Below are 27,889 nucleotides of genomic sequence, written 5' to 3'. Positions count from 1 at the left end.
GGTCGCTTTTTTTATTATTTAAATTTTATTTTCTGATAGAATCTAATCTTTCTAGAAGGTGCCCATTACCTGGGAAAAAAGCTTTGGATAAAACATGTTCATGAACAGACTTAAAGGCCTTCATTTTAGCAATGAAGGTGCCAAATGAGCTCTGGGTGCATGAGACAACCTAGGGGAGTCATAAGACAAGCTCTTGTCAGAGTATAAGCTCTGCATGTGAGGGGTGGGTTGAGGCATTTGCCTAAAAGATCTGTGAACTGGACTGGACTTAGTTTTTGGAGACAGCTAATATGTGGTGATGTTGATTATCTTAAATAATCATGTCATGTGCTGCTATCCTTAAAGTTAAGATTTAAAAAACTACATGTTACATACGTTAGTAAAAAATCAAATGCAAAAAGTCAAATCTGTGATGTGCTATTTCCTAACCTCTAAAATATGGCATTACTTTTAACGCTGTTTCTTCGAAGTGTAATGGAACTGCTTACATTTACAGAAGAGGGATTTAATAGGCAATTCCTTGCAAACCTGGATGTGGGCAACTGCAAAGATTGTCCTGACGTGTGTCTAATTTTCATTTCCCTTATGCTGAAGCCAAAGTCAAAGGCTGGCCAGATGGCTTCCCTGCAAGATACACTTGAAGGTTAAGTAACGACAGGTCTCAGCTAATCCCGCCTAATCTGCTGTTGCTATGCGGCCGCCCAGACTCCTCATACTCCACTTTCTGAATGCTTAGGATTTAGTTTCTATCTCTTGTTTCGATAGCCTCTATGGGAGCGATGCATCACCTGGTGTGTCTATGGGTTCTGCTCAGTGTCTTGGAAGGAGTGAGCGGCATGTGTCCTTCCCGGTGTGCCTGTGATGGCAGCTCGGACCACGCAGGAGCCAGGTACGCCCTCCCCACCCCAGCTAAGTGTCCCTGTGATTCCCAGGAAAAGGACTCCAGCCAACCTGCCTTATTTTCAAAGCAAACTGCCAATCAGTAATCAGCGGAGGGAAGGTCTCGCTGACCTGAGCTTGGACTGTGTTGGTGTTGTCGGCCCACTTCCACGAGGACTCCCCTCTGAGTAGCTGAGCTCCTGAAAGTCTCTCACGTTTTTTGAGACTTTCAAGCACATTTTGTGTTACAAAAATAGCCACAGTGCTCAGCTTCACAAGACGTCCTTTTCGGGCAAACCACTGAGATGAGTGTGATGGGCTCAGCGCGAGCCCACGGAGAGGACACAAGAGGGGCAGGGCCCTTTGGGAGTGTGACCTGCGGGCCCACCTGCTTCCGGGTTTTCCATTTCATTCTAAGGGTTATTCACGCCACTTGGATAGACCAATGGAAGTGGGAGGAGGACCCAAGAGCAAAGTTAGAGGGGTTTATAGATGACATATTTTCATTTTTTAGATAATGGCATCAACAATGAAAGCCAGGGGTCTACCCAGTCTGTGGCAGCCCCTGGGGGCTTTAACATCTACCTGTGATGTGAGAACAGTGATCTGAAATATGCCTCTTGTTACTACCTCTTGTTTGTTAAACACGGAAGGCATCTTGGTTTTTTGAGGATATATTTAATAACGATCATTTCTTTTGTGACCTGGTTGAAGCAATCAATGAGCTTCTTCAAGTAATTTGTGGGGAAAAAAATCAGCCAAGTTATATCCCCTAACTCTGAACAAATAACATATTCTTGAGTAGTTTGCGTTGTGATATATAAATTCTACTTAGCCCACTCGTGATATCTTATCACAATCACTAGCTGGCTGAAGAAACTGAGAACATAAAAATTTAAAGATAAGCCACACTTACTGGTGCAGACCAGAGCACTTTTGAGAAAATCCTCTCAGAACCTTTCCTTCTCCCCATCATTGACGGATTTTATAAAAAGCAAAGCGTATTATGCCTGGCAAACGCTCTAGAGACAACCTAGTTCGACCACTGCCATTTTATAATGGCCCGTCCGGGGCCAGCGCACACAGTCCCCACAGGGACTGGGGTGGGGGGACAGGCAGGACTTGTGGCTTCCCACCCAGGTTGCCCCCCAAGACTGCACCTGATATGCTGGCCGAGTGGGCAGACTCTCCTCTGTGCTTGGTCACGCCACATAAAGCGGCTCTTTACTCTGGATGCAGAGTAGAAAGAAGAGAAAGAGGCAAGGCTAGAGAATTCCACTGGTTTCATACCATCTTCTCCTACATGTATAGAGGGAACGAGCTACGGCACAGCACAGCTTTGTGCTGCCCACCTCTTTCCGTTGTGGCTGGCGTTTAATTGCAGACTTAATATGAATGGCGGTTTCACTGTTCCTATTTACACATGTGTAATGTACTGTAATTCAGATGATGCTTTGTAAAACTTTTTAGGGCTCATTTTCAGCAATCCAGCGGGGAGAAGGACATGATGAGAGATAAAAAGATCATTCATTGCTCAGGTTGAAATGAATCTAAAATCCCTGCTCCTTCATAGTTTGCACCTACACATGGGGACAGGCTTGCTTTCTCTGCCTGTTTTACCATCAAATAAGATCACCATGTGCGTAATTCAAGGTCATTTAAGTTAGTGAGTTAAACTCAGTTTCTGGCTTATTCTTTAGGCAAGAGCAACGCACAGGTCACAGCGTTCAAACAGACACAAACTTTAAGGGTCTAGTGTGAAACCATGCTTTCTTCTGCCCCTCCTCCCGTCTTCCCTCTATGATAGTGCGAGAATCCTCAGAGCCCTGTGCATATGTCCGTTCAGTCTGTTCCACACTCTACACCTCATGTCTTATCCCCTGAGCCCTGGACTGCTGGTGCCCGCTGCACCACAAAACCCACAAACAAATCTGAAATACTGTTACGTGAAGAGGATGTCAGTTCTTGACAGACGAAAATAAAGAATTTCTCCTTGTTTCAAGAGTAGCCTAGCAGAGACAGAGCCAAGATTACCAGAAGGAGTGTCCTGTTCTGTATCTACTCGTGAGACATTCTTCCACCAGTTCTGTTGACTGAGATCAAAAACAACTATGAAGTCCAAGGAACAAAAAAGGGGGGCAGGACAGCGGCAGAGAGAATACGTTACCCCGGGATGGACGGTGGGTGTGTGCTAGAGTGCACACATGACTTGAGAGCACAGGCACAGAAAAGCTTGGTTCAAGCATGCCATGCAGAGAAGCAGAAGAATCAGAAATGGGATTGGAAAAGCAGGTAAATTATCATACTGTGAAGGACTTTTGATTCCAAGGTGAGAAACTTTTCCTATTTTGGTGGGAAGCAGAAAGCTTCCCAACAATTATGAGCAGGGGGCTTATTATGATCGGAATTGCTCTGAGAAAGTCTAGCCATGAGCTGAGACAGATGGAAACTGGAGGAAACAAGGTGGAAAGACTCACCATCACAGCAGTCTGACTGACCAATACAAGCAGCAAACTTAAGGACAAAAGGAGGAAACCTGCACGGCATATCTGACTCCTGAGCTGACTGTCCCCGCTGCCCAGCATTAGCCCTAGGCCGACAGCACCGCACAGGTCACACGGTGAAAACAGAGACTGACTCTGAGCACCTGCCTCCTCCTTTTCTCTCCCTCCTTCACTCCCTCCCTCCTTCCTTCCTCTCTACTAAAGTGATCCTTTCAGAAAGGATCAATTTATAACCTCAGCAAGGGATTCTTTTCAACTGGGATCTCGCCTAAAGGGGCTAAGAACATGCATTTTGGATAGACATGGGCTTGAAAGGCACCTCTGTAACCCACTAGCTATGTGACCTTGGGCCCATCTATGTGGTTGGTCGGCCTCAGTTGTTTTATCTACAACAGTGAGATCGACAATGGCATCAGCAAACACCTCTCAGAGCTTAGTATGATCATTTTACATCCATGTCAATTAAGCAGCCTAACAGAGCCACATGGGGCAATGAGGTTCGGAGAGTAGAGAAGTGGCCTTCATTGCCACAAAGGAGTCAGAGATTGGATCTGAACCCGGGGGGCTAGTCTGTAGAGCTGTAGAGCTAGTCAGCTGACATTAGGTCGAGCCACATGAAACTGATGGTTTGATCATTTTTGACTTACGAAAACGATCACATTATATGGCTTAACCCAGACAACGAGGATGAATTACTAACGAACAGGTTAGCTAAGCTGAACAGACATTCTGAAAAAAACCAGTAAGGAATGAAAACTTGATGCATGTTTCAAATAAGTAGTATTTCTTCAAATGGGTCTTGAAAAGCAAGCTTCCCCCTTGCCCCGTTGTGCTGCCAGGTCTGTGCTGTGCAATGACCCGGATATGACCGAGGTCCCCACGAGCTTCCCCGTGGACACTGTGAAGCTCCGCATAGAGAAGACGGCCGTGTACCGAGTCCCGGCAGAGGCCTTCTACTACCTGGTGGACCTCCGGTTCCTCTGGGTGACCTGCAACTCCGTGGCCAGCCTCGAAACCAGAAGCTTTTACAACCTAAAGCAGCTGCATGAGTTGCGCTTGGCTGGGAATTCTCTGGCTACCTTCCCTTGGGCGGCTCTGCGGGACTTGCCCCAGCTGAGGACCCTGGACCTGCACAATAACAGACTAGGCAGCGTGCCAAAGGAGGCCATCAGGCACCTGAAGGGCCTCGCCTACTTGGATTTATCAAGCAACAGACTAACCACACTGCCGCCAGATTTCCTGGAGAGCTGGTCACACTTCCTTACAACATCGTCTAGAAGCCTGGACCTTTCACCAAGGAGAATGATTCTCGGTAAGCTGAGAAGCCAGGGCTCCTCGGGGCCAGACGGTTTGTTCCACGTTCCTTCAGTCATGCTGCTTTCTCAGGCCTATACTGGCACTTACGATGGAATTTTGATGCAACTTTATAGATAATCTAGGGCAATTTTCCCACCCACTCTGTGTAAGGGTGTGTGTGTGTGCGCGCACCACAAAGGGCTGGTCTCATCAACTAAGACGCTCTAGACAGTAGGTAGCCTGGAGACATGGTCTACCAGCCTGCCCCATCGTGAGCACGTGGACAGCACCCCTCACCAGCCACATTCTCCTTTCAACACTTCATCAGAAGTGGGGGAGCTGGGACTTGAATACAGGCCGTTAGTTCCAGCGCCCACACTGTTAACGCCCCACGCCTTTGTAACACCGGGGATGTAATAACACCAGGCTTATTTCCTCGTATATAAATTATTTTACTAATCTCTTTATATCATGTATTTACTTAATAGGAAAAAGAAATTATGAGCAGTTTTCCAATTACTCCTTGTCTCTTCTACATGAGCAAAAATAACAACTTCATACAGTTACCTTTTCACGTGGCCATAAAAACATACACCGGTATCCTGCGTTAACTCTGACACTGAATTAGATTTTTGATTGGTAGTACAGGTGAATTTCCATGACCTGTTTCTCGAGAATGAGCAAATATTTACATAGGTAGACTCCATAAAGACTAAGACTATTTATCTTGGAGGAAAAGCCTGCAGTAGGAGAGGGCATGAAATGCCTTTTTTGGGTGCTTTTTACTGCAATTAAGTTAGCACAATTCTAACAAGGATGCCTCTCGTATTCAGATGGAGTTTGCCTGAAGGAAAGTGGTGGCCACAGAATTTTCTAAAATGACATCAATTTAGTTCAACCAATCCCCCTTAATCTCTGTGTGCTTCCTCTGGAAGGCCCGGAGGAGACAGTCCCACATGGTGAAGGCAGGAGTCCCTGGCAGTAGGTGCCCATGTTTTAGCTATCGTGAATAAAGCTGCTGTTAACATCCATGTACAAAGCTTTTTTTTAGCAAGCTATCATTTCTCTTTGGTAGATTTCCCTGATTGAAATTGCTAGATTGTAGGATGTCTATATATATAAACGTTTTTAAAAAATTGCCAGTTTTGGGCCTCCCTGGTGGCACAGGGGTTAAGTCTCAGCACTATCACTGCTACGGCCTGAGTTTGACCCCCAGCCAAGGAGCTGACCCACATGGCGCAGCTGACCTCTCCTGTCTCACCCGCTGCTCCCCTCAGCAATGTATTTCAGCAGATCCACCTGTTCTGCTCCCCACTCTGTCTGGTGAATTCTCTCACCCCCGGCACCTCTGGCCTGCATCCCAGTTTTTCTACACAATAATAAAACAGATTTTAAAATATGGCCAGTTTTCCCAAGAGGTTGCACTGTTTTCTACTCCTACTACCACTGTGTAACAGTCCACCTGCCCCATCTCCTCACCAACACTTGATGTTGTCAGTCATTTTGCATGTCAGTCATTCTTGGGGGGGCGATCAAGGAGCAGTATTATCCTGTGATTGCAATTTACATTTCCCCCATGGCTAGAGGTGTTGATCACATTTTCATTTGTTTATTGGCCATTCGTATTTATTCCATTACAGTATTCTAAGGTTGGTTGCCTTTCTATTATTGAACCTAAGTTCAACTGCAGCTATATGCAATGATGTGGTTTGTCTATTTATTTCCTTCATGGTATCTTTAGTAAGAACATTTTAAATTTTGATGACACTTGACTTACCAGCTTTTTCTTCTATAGTGAGTACTTTCTGTGTCCCATGGAAGAATCTGCCTATCTACAGGCCGCAGGAAGTCTATTTTGTTTATAGTTTTAGCTTTACAGTCTTATCTTTTATGTTTATTATCATGATCGATGTCAGAAAAGTTTTTGAGTATAATATGAGGAAGGGATGAGGTTTGATTTTTTATTTTCAAACAGCAATCCAGTTGTTCCCACATGCTTTATTGAAAAGACTTCCCTCACCCACCTGAACTGTGAAACCCCACTGCCTCCACAAAATTGACAAAGGCATGGGCTTTGCTTAAAGAGCTTTTCTGCAGAATAACATTTTTTTTTAAAGATTTATTTATTTATGCAAAGCTGGGGTACAGGCCAGAGGCATAGGAGAGTGAAAGAATTCATCAGGGACAGAGAGGGGAGCAGAACAGGCAGATGACCAAAAACACTGCTGAGGGGAACAGTAGGCAAGACAGGAGAGGTCTGTCGCACCTTGTGGGTATCTCCCTGGCCGGTTGGGAATCAAAACCACACTGCAGAAGCTATGGACAACTCCACAGCACTGCGCTCAACCCACTGTGCCACCGGGGAGGCCCTGCAGAGTAACTTTTATAGGGGAACTTATTGCTGACTTTTCACAAAAAATAGCTCATTTAATCCAATTGCTGTAGTGCACAAAAAACATTACCTTTTTTAGAAAAGGGATAAGGCAAAGTTCATTTGCCCCTATATGAGAACAGTTATGTAAAATAAATTAATTATCGCAAATTCCAGTGACTGTGGTTGGTGTGTTGCTTTGAAGGAATGTAGACCAAGTAACAATTTAACTTCAGAGAATTCTTGTCCCTTTGTCCTCAGAAGAAAAACCACCTGATGAATATGTTCAGCCCTCAGGTCATTACTATTACTCAGGCTTTAAAAGCTGTACTTTAACCTGAGATGTTTCGAAGCTGGGATAGGTAAACATTTTATTTTTGAGGAACTTAAAAATATTTTCCTGGTTTACATAAATTTTAGGGAGAAGCAACTGGATTTTTTTTTTTTAAGGATTTTGCTTCACTGTTAACACATATTTATAACAGTTTGCAACAGTTTCAAAGCATGAATAAAACCATTAATTTACAGCTCTTGAGTCTTTCCCAGCTCAAGGACTTTCAAGTCCTTGCTTAATGTCACTGATATGTTGAGAGCTTCAAGGTCAACATACAGATAGAGGTTCAAATCCCGACTGTATACTGTTGTGTGACCTTGGGCAGATCGCTTAACCTCCCAGAGTGCTGGTGAGTGATTTTATATTCTACCCGCATTGGATCGAATATTTGCTGTGAAGCTCTTTAACTTTAGAATTTGGGAAAGGCTGGAAGTAAGAAATGATTTTCACAGGCAGCAGTGCTAACACTCTAGAGATATCTGTAGCTGGGATATTGATGTCACCAAATGCTCACTACTGTCCATGTTAATGACAGGTGACACGGTTGCTACACTTGTGCTGCTCCCTCTCCTCTACTAACCAGTAACATTTTGCTCACTTTCTTTAGGCTCTCCCTGACAGTCACCTTGAAGGTAGAGTTCTGAAAGTTGAGACAGATCTTGAAGGCACTTGCAACAAAGGGTGTCAGCTTCTTGCATTCCTTGCTGCTGATTATTGAGGGGAGATCTGAAGGAGTGTACTTCCATGGCCACGACACATAGCATTCATTCCAAGCCCGATGAGCCTCTGCCAGTCTTTCCAACCTCCTGACAATGCCTCCATCTCGCTCTATGAGTTTCCTATACAGTACATGTACTACCTCAATATGTCTTCAAATTACACAAAACCATGACACATTTCTAGTTGAGTTAGGTGTCTTGACACCCTGTAACACAAGAATATAAATACGTTTATAGCTTCCTAGAAATATCCCAGATCACTATTCTTTTGTTTTCCTGGAAACAAATTTGGCTCTAACACTGATTTGGCTATGCAACTGGTCAAGCTACCTGGTTTCTGTCTCAGCTTCTTCAGCTTTAAGATAGGGATAATACTTTCCTGCAAACAGGATTACTGTGATTACATGCATTAATACAGGCAAGTGCTTCGAACAGAGTCTAGCACAGAGTGAATGCTCAGTAACTGTTAGCTATGATCGTGAATGGTCTGAGCTGTAAGAACATGTCCATCCAGCTGATGGGATGGCAGAGCCAAATGGACAGACATGTGACTCCATTTCATCCCTCAAAGCACTTATGTTTTAGGGATGGTGCAGATACCTCCTAACCAGATGTAAACCAGAATAACCTTTCCCAAATCCTTTCCTCCTCTGGTTCAGGTTTGCAGGACAACCCTTGGTCGTGTGACTGTCATATTTCCAGAATGATCGAATTGTCAAGAGTTGCTGCCCCTGCTGTCGTGCTCCTCGACCCACTGATGGTGTGCAGTGAGCCTGAGCACCTGACAGGGATTCCGTTTCAGCAGGCTGAGCTGGAGAAGTGTCTGAAGCCATCAGTGATGACCTCGGCCACCCACATCACCTCTGCTCTGGGCAGCAATGTCCTGCTGCGATGTGATGCAACTGGCCACCCCACCCCACAGCTCATGTGGACCAGAGCCGACAGTGCGCGTGTTAATTACACAGGTGTGTTTTCAATTGGAGACTTATGAAACCAGGGGTTCTCAATGACGGAACTCAATCTCATGTTTCTGGGTGATTTGCAATAAGGCTGGTTACTTCCAGTAAGATATACCAAGATAGTTAGACGCAAAGAATCTGAAGGAACATTTTATTGGCTAATGTTTCTTTCCCCACTTTTACTACTTAGATGAAATCAATCTACTTTTGTCTTGGATAGAAAGGAACACATAGCAGCGAATGAATGGTTGCAGATGAGGCCTTTGTCTTGTTCATCCCAGATCCAGCTCGCTTTAAAATGTTACAATTCTCATAAAAGGGATGTTCTACAAGTTTCTCATTTTAGAAAGGTGATTTAAAGAATAGATTGCACAGGCCTTATTATGAAACAAAAAAATCTAGTTTTAGAAGAGCAAGCACTGGTGAGCACCCGGGGACCACCACCCCACCTTGACGGAAATGTTCCGAGACATGTGGGCATCACAGTGCTCCGAGACACTCCCTTTAGTCCACAACTAGCAAGACCTCCATCGCTCAACCGAGCTCCTCAACATATCACGATATCACCGGAGAGTCACACGTCTGCGGGTGCTTGTGCACGGGGTCCCACCTGCTTGGTGGCGGTGGAGGGGGGACATACGACACGTACATGCAGCTCCTGGCTACCTCTGGGGGCTTCCTGGACACCCCGCCAGCGCATGAACACCTGCATCCTCACCTGCACGACCGGAGCTGCTGTGGCGCCCGACCCTGGGCACACGCTCCAAGTACAACACCCTTCTCGGCGCCTGCAAGACGTCACTCACGGCTGCTGCAAGCCCAGTGCCAAGGCCGGAGTCCTTTCTGAGCTTCGAAGCCGCCGCAGAACCGTCCCTTCCAAGTATAAGGTCAGCCGAGGCGAGGTCTGCCTGCGACCACGCGAGGTGGACATGCTCACGGCAGCACTGAGCATGCGCACTGAAGCGCCGGGCATGCGCACTGCGCCTGTCAGGCATGCGTACTGCAACCCCTTCATGCTGGCGCATGCGCGCTGCGCACGTCCCGCCATCACTGCGCGACGCTTCCTGGGGTTTGTGGACCGCCCCAGGGTCCCAGCTGTGGACCCTGGAGGCGGGGGCAGGGGCACTGGAGGTGGGGGTAGAGGCGGACGTGGAGATACAGACCCACGCTGACAGATCCTGCGGGGCTCACGCAATCTCTGGCGAAAGCACCTCTAGGGCTGGCACCTGAGCCCCCGTGTGCCCAAGGAGACGGTGCACTGGCTGCCCACCCAGGTCCGCCTGGAGCCCTACGGCAGCCACAGCCACCCAGTTTAGGGGTTGGGCCAGGAGGAATCCTTCACTGCTCAGATCAGGCCTTCGATGAGGTGCCATCTGCTTCCCAGACTGGCCTAAGGGTTGCACTTGGAGGCTGGAGGGAGAGAGGTCAAATTGCAGGGGGAATGCAACGCTTCCACCAGTGCCCCCCTGAGTTCCCAGGATGGACTGAGGGACAGCCCGTCTGCTCTCCAGCCACCAGTGGACACACTGGCTACCTCCTGATAGGTGGTGTGATTGAGGGGCCCAGAAGAGAGAGGGGTGCCCATGCCCCAACCCCCACCATGGCCATCCCTGACCAGAACCAGTGGAGGGGAGTCAACCAGCTGGTAACTGCTGTGTAGGAGTGGAGGCTCCCTTCCACTGAGAGACCCCAGGATGTGTTCTGCTGCATTTTAGGCCGTTATATTTCAGCTTGAGTTGCATGGTGGGTGGGAACACACACCTCTCCTACACAGGCCCTCCAAAGCACTGCAGGCCAAGTGGGGAGACCCTCTTACCCACGACATGAAGTTTATGCCCTTTTTCTTAAGGTTTTTAAAAATAACATTTTACTTACTGCTCTTTTCAAATCCCTATAAAACTGGTTTAAGGAACACTCATTACCCCTTTTGTAATATTCGCCCTCGGTCAAGTTGTTTGTTGTTGCTGCTGTGTTTTCTCCCTGTCATACCTTTGCTGTTTGCTTACCTGGGGTAGGAGCTGCCTGGTTTCTCCACTACTTGTGTGACTTCCAGTTGGTATCTGCATGTCAAGTCTGGGTGAAGGTGTTTGGGTCGAGTCACAGCTTTGTGAGGAGGGACAGAGCCTTGGCAGCTGGGGCACATGGGCACCACTTGCTGAATAATGTGCATGTCACAAAAATAAAAAGAAAAGAAATATCATTTACAAAGGTTTTGCAGATCCTAATATAACCAAGTCAATGTTCTTGTCTTAGTTTCAGCAGTGGTATTCTGATGATTCAAGGTGAAAGAATGAAATGATGACATTTTTTCAGAAGTCAATGCCTAATATCCTACAAATAGTAAGCATCTCATATGTAAGGTAGTGGAATCAGTGCATTGTTATTTTTCAGAGAGCTTCAGCAACTAAGACAGGATGGGAAAATATTCAGATGGGAGAGTAAATGTTCACTTTTCTAAAATCTATGTTATTCTACAAATAAAAGAATCCATGGTTTACGAGTTTATCTAAATTAAATATAAAATGGAAGATTGAGGTCACAAATTATAACTCCTGCATGCCAAAGAATGAGCTGTCATGCCTCCTGGCTATGTGGATAGATAGCATTTCATTACAATGAAAACTTATTGAAGGAAGTATTTCAGTCAGGTCTGCTGATAAATGTTTTATAGAATCACAGTGAGTTAAAATTAGAAGTGATCATCAAGATCAGGTTGTCTTATCTCCATATTTAAAAGGCCGAAAGACTTGAATTGACTTCTCTAAAATCACATGCTACCAGTGGACAAAAGTGTGCAACTCTTTTTAAAAGTCTCCAACTCTTTTTAAAAGTACCATTTCCTGGGCCTTCCCGGTGGCACAGGTGGTTGAGTGCAGCGCTGTGAAGCTGTCCGCAGCCTTTGCAGTACCAGTTCGATCCCGGCTGGCTGCAGAGATACCCACATGGTGTGGCAGACCTCTCCTGTCTCGCCCGCTGCTCCCCTCAGCAGTGTATTTCGGTCAGTCTGCCTGTTCTGTTCCCCGCTCTGTCTCTGGTGAATACTCTCACCCTCTTGCACATCTGGCCTGTTCCCTGGTTCTTGTATGTATAAATAACTAAATCTTTTTTAAAAAAATACCATTTTCCAGGCCTCCCTGGTGGTGCAAGGGGTTAAGTCTCAGAGCCATGAAGCTATCGGCAGTCATTGCAGCATGAATTCAATCGGGCCAGGGAGCTGACCCACACACACAGGGCGCAGCAGACCTCTCATGTCTCGCCCACTGCTCCCCTCAGCAGTGTGTTTCAGTCAGTCTGCCTGTTCTGCTCCCCACTCTGTCTCTGGTGAATCCTCTCACCCCTACCTCTGGCCTATGCCCCAGCACTTGTATGCATAAATAAATAAAATAAATCTTTAAAAAAATAAAAATACTATTTCCCTAAATCAGAAGAAAAAAGAAAAATATCAGATATCACTTGTAGGAAGAAGACAGGGAAACTGAACAAAGGGTCAAAAAAAGACAACATTTGTAGGCAACTTTACATCTGAGGCATACAGCAGGGCAGGGGGATGGAGGGGTCAAAACAGGGGAGGGAAGAGCAGGAGGGACTGTGGGAACAGATCACAGGTGATGTGGTAGTGGGAGGTTTACAGAGACTACACCTGAGGGGAGACATCAAATATTGTACAAAAATGAACAATGTAAGAAAATGAAAAAGTAATAAAAGAAACAATAAATAAACCATCTCCCATACATTGTGCCTAACATGACAAATCTTCATGTGAACAATTTACAGAATCCTCAGCAGCCTTCAAAGACACCACTGTGCCCCCTCCCTCTCGGCTGCTGCGGGAGGGGTGCATGGAGAACCACAGCGGCTTCCATTTCCATCAGCATGCTGCTTAAGTCTTTCTTCTTCTCATAGTGTCCTTCCTTCCCTTCCAGTAATTCAGGACTCTCCAGAGGAAGGCGTCCGGTGGTCCATAATGAGCTTGACAGGGATGTCTTACAAGGATGCTGGAGATTACAAATGTAAGGCCAGAAATTTGGCGGGGTCTTCAGAAGCTGTGGTGACTGTGACAGTGGTTGGTGGTGGCTCAACCATATCACCAAAAACATCCAAAAAAACCGGAGATCGCCTTGAGCAAGAGGTCCACGCAGGATCTGGAAGACCCACATCCATACCCGGCCCACCCTCCACTGCCTGGCTGCCTTCCTCCTCTGCGTCTTCCACTCCCCTTTCTCCGTTAACTTCCTATTCCTCGTCGCCTTTTTCCTCCTTCATTCTTTCTTCAGCCTCAACTCTAAGCACTAGCATCTCAGCAAGCGCCACCCTGGCCAGCAGGCTGTCCCTCCAGCATCCCCTGGATGGGAAAAGAAATGTCAAGGTGGAGAGGGGTGGACATAAGCTTCCCCCAGGCAGTAGCAGTAAAAGAGAAGAGCAGGCCCTGTCAGAGGAGGCGTTGCCTGTGGGGACGGATGCCGCAGTAGAAAATGTCAGGGTGACCAGCCAGACACAAGAGAGCGTGATGCTGACATGGAATGTGGTCAACCCCACACCTGACTTGGAGGTGACCGTGTGGTATTCCAAACACGGGGAGAAGGACCTGCTGCTGCTGAGCACAGACTCCAGCGAGAACCAGGTGACCTTGGAAGGCTTAGCGCCTGGCGGGCAGTACCTGGCGTGTGTCCGCCTGAAAGGAGCACATCCCCACAAGGACCAGTGTGTCACCTTTGTTACTGACGGTGCCGAAGAGGGTGCTCCAGGCTCCTTCCTCCTCGTGGTGAGCGCTGCAGCCTGCGGGATTGTCTTGCCATTGTTTTTTTTCCTGCTGTACAAAGTTTGCAAACTGCAATGTAAGTCAGACTCCTGGGAAGATGATTTGGCCAAAGAGACTTATATCCCATTTGAGACCCTGTCCCCCAGGCATCAAAGTGTAGGGGAACCTTGGACACGAAGGCACAGAGATGATTGTGAAAAACTGCTGCTTTGTTCTCGGTCAAGTGTGGAATCTCAGGCGACTTTTAAAAGTGAAGGTTCTAGACCAGACTATTAGTGCTGAGGTTTTATGGCTCCTCAGGTGCTTGTGACCTCCACAAAATATCTCCCACAACATGAAGGATCTAAGGATATAGCTGTCTGTCTGGATGACTTTTGGAGAGACTAAGATGAAAAGCACAAATAGAATGTTTTTTAGGTATATCCTAAAAAGCATCATGAGACTTCCTAACTGAAAAGACAACAAATCTTGATTTTGGTTATGTGGAAAATGTCCATAAAAATATTTTACAAGGTACTGCTTAAATAGTTAATGTTTTAGGGTAATTTTTGGTTCTTGAAAATAAATTTATGTGAAAATAGTTATAAACAGTGAACTCTGAATTTTGCTTTATTATATTTTTTAATTTTTACATAGAAGAAATGGGGTGTAGGCCAGATGTGTGGGGCATGAGAGGATTCACCAGAGACAGAGTAGGGAACAGAACAGGCAGATCTACTGAAATACACTGCTGAGGGGAGCAGCGGGGAGACAGGAGAGGTCTGCTGCACCATGTGGGTCACCTCCCTGGCCTGATTGAACTCAGGCATTCTGGTGATGGCCCCAAAACCACCAGGGAGGCTCAGAACTGTGAATTTTAAAATGGTTGTTATTTTGAGTGGTGAGCATAATAAGCAAAGCCTTGACATTCATTTAAGTTGAAAGTGCTTAAGGCATTTGCTGGGCTTGACCCTGGTGGAGAATGGGGTAGTGCAGAATTTTGTTCTCCCTGAGGTGAAATCCAAACCAAATGCAAAAAGAGGGCTCCAGCTCTTGGCACCATTAAGCATTACAGGACTGTGGAGTGTTTTCATATAGGTGAGCTTAATAGGCTCTAACTCTTGATTTGTTCTTTGATTTTATCAGGAACCTCCAAATGAAGGTTAACTGCTGGGCGAGTAAGTGTGAATAGCTCCAAGCAGTGTTGCATGTTGGAAAAACAAGAACAGAACTATCAAATGAGGTTCCACTTTAACATGAGTTTTTTCCAGAAAGATCTATTGGCCCAAATATTCAGTCTAGTCAGCAGGTTTACTCCTATGCCCCCTACCGTTGCTCTCAGGTACCTTCCTTGTCCTCACCAAGATGTGTTTGGATGGCTGTGGTGGAAAACAGGGGGTATCCTTGGATGTGAGACTCAGTTGCCACATGCCCAGTTCTCCCTGTGATGGTGGCATCTAAGAGCCACAAGCTAGCTTTGCTCTCTGGATGACCTGGGCATTCAGTGGGGTCTGCTTTGCTTCCCCTTCTTAGTGGCTCCATTTACTCCTAGGGTGGAAGTGACACGTCGCCATTCCCCTAAGGGACTCCTCAGAATTTTCCAAATGATCAAATGGGTTTTTAACCTTGGATTAACACGGTATTTGGGAATGACCAGCCCAAGGGAAAGGCACTTTACAAAACCATCAGCTTCATGGAAGATGTTGCTATAACTGTTTACCTGTGGGTAGATTTTTTTTTTTTTAGTCTTCATATGTGTACACACACACACACACACACAGAGGGAAGATGTTTTCCTTGGTTTCTTTTAACCTGCTAGTTACTCATTTCTTCACTCAACAAAGATACACTAAGTGTCCATTCTGTGCCAGCACTATCTCTATATTGACAAGATGTGTGGTTGGTCATGTGGTGGGAATCTGGGATGAGTAGCTCTTTGGAGCAGCTTCCTCTGAGATATTTCGCTTTCAGTGAAAATAAGCCAGTTGTCAACCAGTAATAATTTTAGACAGCCAGAGAAGTCCCAACACAAGCTTCCTCAGCTATACATGATTCTGAGTTAATTATTGTGCTTGATTTTTCCCTCACAGCACAGGAGTTCTTTGACTTAGGAACTAGACACTGAGTCTTGTTGTGCTACAAAAATGATTCAAACCAACCACATCGATCCCTTCAGATAAATGCCTCTTACAAATGTTTTCTGAATCTGGCATATCCTATAACTTCCATATAAATGATTTATCTTGAAAAGGATTTCTAGCAATTTCAGTCTGTGCTTTGGGTACTCTTCTCCATAAATTTGGGAGGTAGAAAAATTGTTTTTCCCCATAAATGCAAAAACCTTCAATTTGCAGCCTAAAGCCCTGCCTTTGCCTTTTAACCTGTAAACCAAATAATCCAGCTTTGACCTCACTCCCTCCGGGACTGTGTTTCGTGCCCTTCTGAGGATTCTGGCCATTTACATTTTGCTCAAAGAAAAGCAAATCATGAAACAAACCGTTCTCATCGAAGACTCAGAGGAGGCTGAAGAATACTAAATATCTAACATTCGCTACACATGAAACACAGCAAATGGAAATTTGTTTTAAAAATTCATCATACACCATTACTCCAGGGCTCATTCATTAACACTGTCAAAAATGACAAGCTTGATAGGAAGGGGTCGGAAGTCAGCTGGACAAGAAAGAGTGGTAAGTCACCTCCAAATATCCTCAAAAGGAACTTTGAAAGGCATGCTCTCGGAAATCTGTACACATTCATTAAAAGAATGGGTTGAAGGGGAGTTTGCTAAGTAGAAATATAAAATCTTCATATAAAAGACAGTATTGATTAAGCACACTTCCCCCAACACATACCTTGTTTCAATAATTATGTCAAATAAAATGCTTTCTTGGTAAATGTCAGAGAAAACCAGTCCTGTTGAAGATCAGTGTTTCTCTTCCCATGCTGGAAATGTTGTGTGTGCCATGAAACCTAATTGGCTAACAATGGGCAACATAGAGATTTGAAATTTTAAATCAAACATCCTTTGGAGAATCATTTTCTCTGTGTCTCAATTTTCAAATAGAGTGTACATTGTGGGCATCCTTAACACAACGGCACAGGTTAGAATGCAGAAAACTTACCTACAAGGTCTTGAATCCCAGATGGGATTCTGAATAGGAAAGTGTGGTTCTCCTGGAGGCAGAGGAACATTCTGAGGACACTTTAATATTTTTCTACTATTTTGATCATCAGTTTCCAAATCTTGATGTTTAAAGAGAAATCAATTACAAGAGCCTTAGAGTTAGAACAAAACAAGTGTGATTCATCTGGATTCCATCAATTAAAACTGCTAAACTCTTTCCTTGACTGGAATGAATTTTTAGCATTGCCTACTTGTAAAGAAAGGGTTGCTGAGCAAATCAGCATGAAAACATTTGCAGGGATCATATTACTTAAATGTTACTTAAAATAGCACTTTTTTTTTCTGTTCACATGAATTCAGAGGTGCAGGGTGGTAAGAGGATTCACCAGAGACAGAGTGGGGAATAGAACAGGCGGATTGCCTGAAATACACTGCTGAGGGGAGCAGCGGGCAAGACAGGAGAGGTCTGCTGCTCCATATAGGTCAGCTCCCTGAGCTGGGTATCGAAATTGTCCTGCAGTGGCTGCTGATAGTTTCATAGAGCTAAGACTTAACCCCTTGCACCACCAGGGAGGACCCTGTTTCTCTAACTTTAATAGGTATTTAATCCTCCAGGAATCTTTCATGCAGGTTCTTGCTCAACCTCTCTGGATGAGGCTTGAGAGTTTGTATTCTTTTTCTTTTTATTTACTGGAGCTGAGAAAACTTGATTCCAACAAGCTCCCAGCAGGCAAGACCACAGAGGTTTAGAAGCCCAGCTCTAGTGAGGCCCCCTGGTGGCTCTAAGTGTAGGGGTGGTTGACACCACTAGAGGAGAGGCTTGTTCCATGTAAGCTCAAAGAAACTTTTCCCTGGCTTTATGTACACCCATTCTGTGCAGGACTGTGATGCCATGAAATTGGGAAAAGGGCTGTACTCTGCTTTGTTTATAACTATTCTAGGCATTAGCCAACATTTTGGAAAACCTAGCTTTTGATGATAGCAGTCGAGGTGTTTGAGACTCTGATTCTATCCACAACTATCATAGCTCTTGACTCTGGTTGACCTCTGTAGGTAAGACTGATAGCTCAAGCGGTCTCTCATGTCTAGCCATGTGTAGACATTCATATCTCGATGTACATATTTGGTTTCCTTCTTTTACTTCTCATGTAATATAATTCAAATCATGATGATTTTGAACATATGTGGACAGGGAGGGTATTATCTGTCAAGGTAGTGCTAGGATATTAGTGGGGGAATTAGGTGTTGTCAAGTTGAAGTGTACTGAATTAGATCATGGAAGGAAGGAGAGTATGTAGCCAACCCAGGGCCAGGGTTTTTAGGTTTTAAGATCTGAACTTGATGCCCTTTAACTGAAAGTCAGTGACTAGCTTATTATTCCAAACTTAAGCAACAAAATCTTAAATTTTATAAAGGGGAAACCCATAATCCTACTGTCTGTTCAAATAAAGCATTTCAATTTTTTTCCTCCATCTGTTATACAAAATGATGAAATACTAGAATCATAACATAAATTAGATTTTGTATTTGTCTATTAATATTGTGGTAAACATTTCCCTTTAATTATACCATATTTTTATAATAATGTCTTAACTATTTGTTAAAAAAATAAGTTCAGAATAAGTTAAGAATAGCTTCTGTTAGCTTTCTAATCTTTGCTGCTATGAATAACATTATAGCACATATTAGCACGATTGTAACTTCTTTTTCCAGTGGAGAATTCATCCCTTGAGGGAGAAACTGCTAGGAGTGTGATTACATAGACATTTATGAATATTTTTATGCCTGTAAAATGTGATGCCAAATTGCTTGCTAAAAGGGTCACATCAAATGCAAGGTGGTTTTTAAGGTCAGACTTATTTTGATACAAGAGGAACAGAGATATCATAAACTAATAATTCATGAAGGGTGAGGAACAAAAGACATCATTTCCTAACATCTAGAAAATATAATGTAGGAATTGGGCCAAAGTATGTCAAGTTATGAACAGACCAGGCACTGACGACATTCATTACCATCATAATTATAAAATCGAGCCCTTCCTCTGGAAGTTACACTTTGGACAAACTCTTGCCCAAAACCCATGCATGATCAATCTCATTTTTTCTTTTTTGCCCCAGCACACATGAGTGCTAAGTCTCTAATTTTATAGACAAATTTGTAATATACATAAATAATATATATGTAATATATGTAATATACATAAATTTGTTATCTAGTTTGTTAGACAAATTTTATTTTGTAATTCTCCTGTAAGGATATGAAGATTACAGCTGGTTCTCCAAGTCCCTGAAAACAAAGTTCTTTTCCTTTTACTAAACAAGGCAGTTAGGTTGGGTGCATGGTCTAAAATGTTGCACTCAAGAGGTGTCCATGCACAAAGCCAGCACCTAATTCTGTTATTCTGGGTTTAGCAGACACATTTCATGAAAGGGTTACAATGAATACACCAAGGCACTCAGGGAACTGAAGTCACAGGTGACCTGTAAGAGAACCAGTGACTCTGCGCAGAGATTTAAATCAGGTGAGTTATCACAGTGTCTGAAGGTCTATTTTCAAAACAGTCCCAGGATGTCTTGGTCTCAGCAGAAGTGGATAAATCCCTTCCTCTTTCTCCAATATACTTAAGGTCTTTGTGTAGAATTTGGAATAATCCCTTTGGTAGGTTATTCCACAAACAAGACACTGGCATTCCTATTCAACTTCCCTATTTCAAGGACTGACTTCAGTGGCTTCCTGGGAGATCAGGACATCTCTTTATGGATCACCGAAAGAGATGACTTCTTTTCTAAAGCAGTACTGATTATGGTATTCACAGGCAGCTAGAGAGACTCAACAAGTGGAATTTTAAATGTAGGGAGAGATACCAAAGGAGTTGACAAAGGAAAACAGGGGATGATAGGATGACCCATATGTCCCCATTGGGTCCTGTCTCTGGAGCAGCCTGCGGGATGGGCTCAGCTAGCATCCTCAGAGAGGCAGCCCCAGACAGTGCTGCTTTAGGTGCATGCTCTAGGGCCAGTCAGAGGTAAAGTGTCAGTCCCTCTCCATCTCTACATAGCGAATGAGTCTTGGGGCAAGATCCTCAACTTCTCTAACCTCAGATTTGCCTTCCATGAAATGGAACCAATGCTTATGTTTCCTGAGGACTAGATGGAAGCTTTTCTTTCCAGTCTTCTTCCTGATGGGAACTTCTGAGTAGCAGCAAATAAAGGTTGTTAATGTATGAGCAAAACCCCACATCACGTGACTTTGTATCATAGTGTGCATTTTCCTTTGGCATTGTGGGTGAAAGTTGCAGGATACGAGGTTCATATATAAAAGTCAGTTTTATTTCCCTAAAGGAGTGACAGGCAACTAGAAAAAATTAAAAGAACTATTCCATACAGGGCCTCCCTGGTGGTGCAGGGATTAAAGTCTCAGTGCTATCAAGCTATCACCAGCCACTGCAGCCTGAGTTCAATCCCTAGCCAGGGAGCTGACCCACATAGCACAGCAGACCTCTCCTGTCTCGCCCACTGCTCCCCTCACCAGTGTGTTTAGTAGATCCCCCTGTTCTGTTCCCCACTCTGTCTCTGATGAAATCTCTCACCCCCCACACCTCTGGCCTACACCCCAGTTCTTGCATGCATAAATAAATAAAATAAATCTTTAAAAAAACCCACTAGTGACCTCCCTGGTGGCGCAGCAGGTTGAGCACAGTGCTGTGAAGCTGTCCGCAGCCTCTGAAGCGTGGGTTCGATTCCTGGTTGGCCAGGGAGATAACTACAAGGCACAGCAGACCTCTCCTGTGGCACCCGCTGCTCCCCTCAGTGGTATATTTTGGTCAGTCTGCCTGTTCTGTTTCCCACTCTGTCTCTGGTGAATCCTCTCACCCTCCTGTGCCTCTGGCCTGTACCCCAGCTTTTGTATAAATAAAAAAAAATCTTTAAAAAAAAAACCCCACTAACCACAAAGAAAAAAATTGCTAGATTGAGCTTATATCCTATCACAGACAGTTGTTTAATTAATCCATGAATCAGTTAGTTTGACTCAATCCTAGAAGATTAAAGGTATTTGGCCCCTCAAACCCATTAAGCGATAGTACAATTATGTTGACTCGCCTAGCATGGTTCAGTTTTATCCAGAGGACGATGACTTATTAAATCTCTTTGGGAGTCCTTTCTAGGTACGTAGTTCTGTTGTGTGGCTTGGCTCCCTGGGAAGCCCTGCACAGATCATGGTAGACTGGCTGGGCCTGATCTTACATGTCAGCCACCTGTGTCAGCATCTGCCATACCCACGTTTACTGCTAACAGCCTTTGACTCAACATCAATGACAATATTAGCCCAGGTGACGTGCAATTAGGAATATGAGGCTTTTGACAACCAAATATAATATGAGAGCTTCCACACCCGATAGAATGGAGGTGTGGGTTATTCCAGAGTTGTGCTGATGTCCTCTTCACTCATCGGCACAACACAACTCCATGTCTGGCTGTTGTCTGAACCTGTTGGATGGCTGTCAGCCTTGACACTGGTGGTGCCTGTGCTGCAGGAACAAGGTCAGTAATTTAGTGCTTCTGAAGCACTGATTGAATAAGTGTAACTTACTTGCAGGACACTCATTCTGAGGCTTGAGTCTAAGTGAGCCCCAAAGCAATGGAATATTCCATGTAGCCATCATGTGACTTCTGCTGCCCCCCAGGGTTTCCTCCTAGAAGGGGCCAGAGCTGCCCAGTGGAGGCTGGTTGGAATCAGAGAAATCCTGCCTACAGCGCACTCAGAAAAGTGGCCCAGTATTTGAGGAATGAGGAGGGCATAATTAAACACGAGTACAAGACTTGTTTCCCACTGTCCTCTGTAGGGGAGATCACAAGTCTGGGTGTTATTTTTGTGATTATCACTTTATCAACGTTTCATTGCCCTTGGAACACCACCTCTGGGCAAGCGTCAATGAAACAGTTTTCCAGGATGAAGTAAACTGGCAGAAATTTCCATCATTCATCAAGTCTGGTGTAAATGGTTTGCCTGGGCTGGATATTTCTGGGTTCTGGCCACACTCCTGAAGAGCCATCGCTGTCACCCCAACCAGACAGAGGCTACCGACACCTATCCCCATAGCTTTATTTTCTACCCAAGAGTAGTGAAAACCACGCCTGAGCATGGTGTGCTCAGGAAACGTGTGCCGCTCTGCAGGATTCCCAGCGCTTTCCAGATTGTGCAAGATTAGCTTATTTTTCCCAGCACAGTTCTAGGGTAGCACTGCACTCCTTTCCCTGCTCTCCTGGTCTTGATGATGTTTTATTTTGCTCACGGTGAAAGAAAAGGCGCATGTGTTTTCTCTCTCTTCATTTGGATTCAGGGATTGCCTTTTCATTTGGAAAGAATAATTTTCCAAATTCCACTGTAAAATGTACAGGAGAGAAAAAGGTTCAACACCAGGAATGTGCAATGGTGGATTTCCTTTAGGACTGTTCCTTAGAAGTGTGCATGGGGGCCTCCCTGGTGGTACAAGGGGTTAAGCACCGCACTATGAAGCTGTCTGCAGCCTCTGCAGCAAAAGTTTGATCCCCGGTGTGCCAGGGAGCTATCCATATGGCGGGGCAGACCTCTCCTGTCTCGCCCGCTGCTCCCCTCGGCAGTGTATTTCAGTAGATCCACCTGTTCTGCTCCCCACTCTGCCTCTGGTGAATCCTCTCACCCCCCGCACCTGTAGCCTATACCCCAGTTCTTGTATGTATAAATAAATAAATCTTAAAAAAAAAAAAAAGAAGTGTGCATAGTCAGTAGCTCTATCCACTGTGGGTATATATGGCCTGTTTATGTCCATCCTTCAAGATATTAAACCACAGCCAAAATACAGCAGGCACCCCCAAGGCTCCAGGACAGCACTACCACGTCCTAATTGCTCTCTCCCTGCTTCTGCCTGGAATATTTATAGCGAGTCACCAGTTATCTGCTCTTTGGCAGCCGGCCCTGCCTTCCTGGAGTGGAGAACTGCCCACATTTACTTGCAAACAGCCGCTCGCTCAAGTGGCACTAAAGGCCAGGAGGTGGAGCCAAGGGTTTTAAAAAGGGGAATCACTCCTTGACAAAAAGAGAACCGTGTTTAGGGAGGACGAGTCTTCCATATTTCTTCTTTGAGACCTACCCAAGGGTCGTGGCTGGAACGTTCCAGCAATTCCTTTCCAGCTAGCAGGTCGTGCTCTCTATCCTGGGCACCTCAGGGCCTCACAGTGGACTTGGCACACACCTGCTTGTGGATCTTCAACTCAAGAAATTTGACAGGAGGGTGTCAGGGATTTCTGGCTTCCCAAAAACTTGGATAAGAGCTCTTTCCCCGTGTGTCCTGGCAAGCTGCACTTGACACTGTTGTGAGTTCAAGAGAAAGAGCTGCAGGGCAACAGCGAAGCCATGGAATAAGAGATGCCTAGCCGGCAGGCCCACTGGGTTGACAGGCCCACTGGGGGCTGACCACTGGCTCGCCTGGAGGGGACTCAAGGAAAGACGAGCTATTTTCTATTGAAAGTTCAAGTCCATCAGGATGCAGCTGTTCTTGCTTGTTCTGTTGCTGGTAGTTTTTAGATTTAGTCGTGTTGGTCTCTCAGCACCCCAGCGCTGGAATTATACTGAATCTCCCCTGGAAGATGGGACTAATGCTTGTGCAGGTAAGTAACCCCATTCGAAGGAACTGGCCTCTTCCTGGCAAATGTCCTCAGATGCTTGTCTCCTCATTTGTCCCAAGCCATCTATATTGGTTTCATTTTTGTTTTCTCTTGCACATATGTGTCCCCGCTGGCTGTTAGAGCTCATGGGCTCCCCACCCACTGTAACAACGTAGAGCTCCCAAACCGTGTGTGTGAGTGAATAAGGCTCATTTTTAAGCAGCTGGACCTTTCATGTAAAACTTGGTGCTCTTTCTGATGTGAGCAGTAAGCAAGCGCTTAGGTGATCATTTGCTGTAAAAAACCAGTTGCAAAAATTAGTGAGAAATGGGAAGGGAAGTGGGAGCCAAGGGAACGCTGTCACTGAGAAAGTCCAGTGTGTTTTCCCGTGAAACCTCCCTCCCTGCTGCTCTCCTCATTCTCGGAAGTCCTGACCGTTCTTTAGTGACAGGTGCACAGTGACTGCTAGAAATGACAGCGTGCGCACCCCCTGCAGCAGAACGCCGTGCGGCTGGAGTCAGGGGAAATGGGAATTTTACTAATGCAGTAACAGTCCTGCTTAAGGACCTTGCCTGATACCCGCCCCGCCCCCTCAAGCCCTGGCTGGGTCTCCAACCTAGGCACAAATAAGGCTGTCATTTCCATCCACTGGAGGAACTGCCCTGACTTTTCAATGTTATTATCTTGCCCTTTTGAGAATTGCTTTGGCTCCCCACAAACAGCAGATGAAGGGAAACACAGTAATGTGTCCAGCAGAGAAATCTCTGGAAGGCAGCAGAAAATAAAGGGAGTCAAAAGAACACTTCCGAGCCAAAGTGCTGACATTGTGCCCAGGCCCTGGCTGCCTAAGAAGGAAGTTCCAAAGCAGGAACTCTGTGGTCCTTGCTCTGACCGCAGGCCTCTGCCCAAGCCTTGCTCATTGTAACAGGTAAGCAAGCAAGTCCTGGGACTGGATTCGAATTAATGTCTATGTTCCCAGCCCCTAGAACTTTTCTGCTTTCATAGAAAAAAAACTGTCAGTTCTTGCTGCGTGACCTGCTAATCGCATAGTCCTAGAGCATAGCAACAAAAAGGAAGGGCAAGCAACAGAAATGGCCCTGTGCACCTGTTACTCAGCTGCAGGAGGCAGAAGTACCAGCATCTGGACACAATCATGTCCAGTGAACTGGAGCCTTCCTGGGAGGGAGAATTTTCCCGAGAGTAGCTGCAAGTGACCAGGTGCGGGTACTGCCCCCAGCTTGGGGCAGCAGGGTAGAAGGGAAGCCAGTATTTAGGGGAGAAGGCGCACCCTGCTGCAGAAAGGAACATGACCACACAGCTTTGGAGACTCAGGGAACAGCCCCATCCCTGCCAGGCCACCAGCTACTGTCTGCATGCCCTCCAGGCATCCTTGCCCATGGCTCAGCAGTGCCGCCCCTGAGGCAGGTGGCTGCAACGATACCTGTAGGTGCACCCAAGGTGCGCATTGAGGGGACTGCGCCTCACTGCAGAAGGAGCTCGGGTTTTAGAAGCACACGCACATCCTTTCTAACCCATGCCGCTTGCTAAATATTTGCATTATCTTGGATTATGGCTAGAAATAATAATATCCACCCCACCCCACTTCGGGATTGGCTGGGGATCGCCCAGGGATCGCCCGACACAACAATGAAATGCACAGAGCTAGCAGGTCGTGCTCAATAAACTTCCTCTTGGCTCCCCAGGTCTTGGCTAAATCTTTGATCAAATCAAACCCTAGGGTGTCAGTGACATGACACGGCCAGACCCCATGGGGTGCAAATACTCTGCCTCTCTGTCCTTAGTGCCTCGAAAGTCACTGGGTTAAACAACCGGCTTGACTCTCCTGCCCTCCCGCTGCTGCGCACCGCATGGGTCACACCTGCACCCCACCCCCACCCTCCTGAATATCAGGGGTAGTATTTCTCCTCTGCAAACAGAATTACATTCTACCTGCCTTGTTTTGCCCTTGGCATGGACACAAACCTCCTCTGGCAAGCCTGACTCGGCAGGAAGAACACTTTGTGATCCAACATGATTCGGGCAGCTTCGCACCAGGCTAACACTCCCGTGCCTGTCCCCATATAAACCAAGTGAGACGACAAAGAATGGGGGTTTCTTTTCATCCCCCCTCTCCCCCATCCTGCCTGCGTTTTGTTTTGTTTGGGGGTGGACTGAGTATTCTGTGAGCTTCTATTTGAGCTACAATTAGTGAGGAGAGCAATAAAGAAAACCTGTAGCTAGTGGCTTCTGAACGTGCAAAACTCTGCCTGGGAGGAGAACCATTGAAAAAAAAAGAACTAACCCTGTTTGATGTCTGCACCTGAAGTACATACATTAATTTTCCAGGAAAATAAAGGCAGGATGCATACCTGCCAAGCCCCAGAGAACTGGTGGCTGGAGGGATCTTGGGCCACTGAGTTAGCCAACAGGGAGATCGATTTTAGCTGTAAACACTGAAAGCACCAATATCAGCACTAGCTCAGGCTTGGCCAGCTTCCCAGTCATGTGCAAACCAGCATAATTCCATGATCAGAGTCCTGTTTGTTTTTTCAGGAAGAATTATGCTAAAGGTTGGTTGGTTTTTTTTTTTTTAATTCAACTGCAAAGAAATTACAAAAATGACCTTTTAGGTACAAATTATGAATGCAACTCTCCCCCATGGCTTATGATCTTTGAGTTTAGTGACAGAGTTTACATTTTGGGGACAGACCTGGGTTCAAATCCCAGCTTTGCAGCTTGTGAACGGGTGTCTCATTTTCTTCTCTGTGAAATATATATAATTACCAGCCCTCCTTCTCAGACTGCTGTCAGGACTGTGTTGATGAATTTGTTTTCTTTTTCTTTTTGCATAGAAGAAGTGGGGTGCAGGCCAGAGGTGCTAAGGGTGGGATGGGGGGAGTGAGAGGATTCACCAGAGGCAGAGTGGGGGGCAGAACAGGTGGATTGACTGAAATACACTGCTGAGGGGAGCAGCAGGCAGGACAGGAGAGTCTGCTGTACCATGTGGGTCAGCTTCCTGGCAGGGGATCAAACTCAGGCCATAATGGTGATGGTGCTGAGACTTAATATCTAGGCTACCAGGGAGGCCCTTTGTGTTTGTTTTCAATGTTGACCTCGTGTTCGAACTGTTACAGGGCAGGGTGAGAGGCACCTGCCTGCTCTAAATAGGTCTGCATCTGCTGTAGCAAGACAAAATATTCTCTAATGTATAAGACCTTCAATGGAAAGGAACTTCAATACAATTAGAGAGAGAAAGAAGAGAAGAGAAAGACTAGCTTACAAATCACCCAAAGTTACTCATCCTCTCGAGGGTCAATGCCCAACCAAACAGGGTTAGGCCAAAGCAGGGCCACGGAGGCCTGAAAGCCTGCCACGAGTCTAAGGCACCTTCTGGTGGGGACCCACAGGAAAGGGGCAGAAGGGATCAGGCAAGTCTAGAAGGAAAAGAGCAAAATCAAAACCAAGGTAAAGGTATAGGCTCACACTGATGCTTCTTGCTGTGAGACGTGGCTAAAATAATCCAAAGAAAGCCACCGGGGACAGATCATGTAACCGGGGGTCCCCAGAAAAAGGGGAGGTCCCAAGTTCCCTGCCACATACAGGGAGGGTGAGCTGAGCAGGGAGGAGAAGCTGCAGAGGAGACTGGAGAGGGAAGGAGGCAGGATGGAGAGCAATGAGGAGACCTGGAGGAGGCACATGGAGCAGAGACGCATGAAGAAACTGCTCCTGCTTCTTGGTCCTGGACTGGTTGGAACAGACGTGGGTGAGAGACCCGTGGGAAGAAGAATAATGGCAGCTTTTATCTGGATTTGGATTTTGCTCTTTTCCTCCCAGACTTGTCTGGCTGTTTCTGAATCTTTTCTGTGGGTCCCTGTCGGAAAGTACCTTAGACTTGTGACAGGCTTTCGGGCCTCCGTGGTCCTGCTTTGGGCCAACCCTGTTTGGCAGGGCATTTACCCACAAGGGGATAGGTAACTTCGGGAGCTTGATTTGGAAACTTTGTTCTTCCCCTTATCTTTGTTGCACACTAATTGTATTAAAGTTCCTTCCATTAAAGGTGTTATATGGTTGGTCTTGATGCAGCGGAAGGCAGAACCTCTTCAGAATGAGCAGGTTTGGGGTCCTAGGGTGCCCCTCACCCTGTCCTGTAACAATTACAGTCTGTTCTTTTGTCAGCAACTAATACAGAAATCTGCACAGAGTGTATTACTGCAATTTTAAGGAAATCAGAATTAGAGAAAATACACAGTTGGATGAAAGTAAAGGTGTTCCTAATATATCTCAGCTTATGGCATTCTGTAGAATAAATAGCCAA

At 45.7% G+C, this 27,889-nt stretch overlaps 2 protein-coding genes across 4 annotated transcripts in view; both read left to right on the top strand.

Moving 5' to 3' along the window:
* The first annotated feature begins 779 nt into the window (after positions 1–779).
* Positions 780–14,278, top strand: LRIT3 (leucine rich repeat, Ig-like and transmembrane domains 3). Its single transcript, XM_037509557.1, has 4 exons — positions 780–889; positions 4,223–4,695; positions 8,763–9,068; positions 12,986–14,278. The coding sequence occupies exons 1-4, from the start codon at positions 780–782 to the stop codon at positions 14,095–14,097; spliced, it is 2,001 nt and encodes a 666-aa protein (XP_037365454.1). The 3' UTR covers positions 14,098–14,278.
* Positions 14,279–23,027: 8,749 nt separating this feature from the next.
* EGF (epidermal growth factor) overlaps positions 23,028–27,889 on the top strand; it is a 52,540-nt gene continuing 47,678 nt past the window's right edge. For all 3 annotated transcript variants that reach the window (XM_037509551.2, XM_037509550.2, XM_037509552.1), the window contains exon 1: positions 23,028–23,577. In XM_037509551.2, coding sequence (XP_037365448.1) covers positions 23,454–23,577 — 124 coding nt within the window. In that variant the 5' untranslated portion in view covers positions 23,028–23,453. The remainder of the gene's footprint in view (positions 23,578–27,889) is intronic.

The sequence above is a fragment of the Talpa occidentalis genome, unplaced genomic scaffold (assembly GCF_014898055.3).
Source record: "Talpa occidentalis isolate TD23 unplaced genomic scaffold, MPIMG_talOcc4v2.1 talOcc4.13, whole genome shotgun sequence".
NCBI classification, from domain to species: domain Eukaryota; kingdom Metazoa; phylum Chordata; class Mammalia; order Eulipotyphla; family Talpidae; genus Talpa; species Talpa occidentalis.
This window is presented reverse-complemented; position numbering and strand designations above follow the sequence as displayed.

Coding starts and splice junctions, on each gene's coding strand:
- LRIT3 (XM_037509557.1), top strand. CDS start 780: ATGCATCACCTGGTGTGTCTATGGGTTCTGCTCAGTGTCTTGGAAGGA. Junction 890..4,222: donor TCGGACCACGCAGGAGCCAG/GTACGCCCTCCC, acceptor TTGTGCTGCCAG/GTCTGTGCTGTGCAATGACC. Junction 9,069..12,985: donor TGCGCGTGTTAATTACACAG/GTGTGTTTTCAA, acceptor CTTCCCTTCCAG/TAATTCAGGACTCTCCAGAG.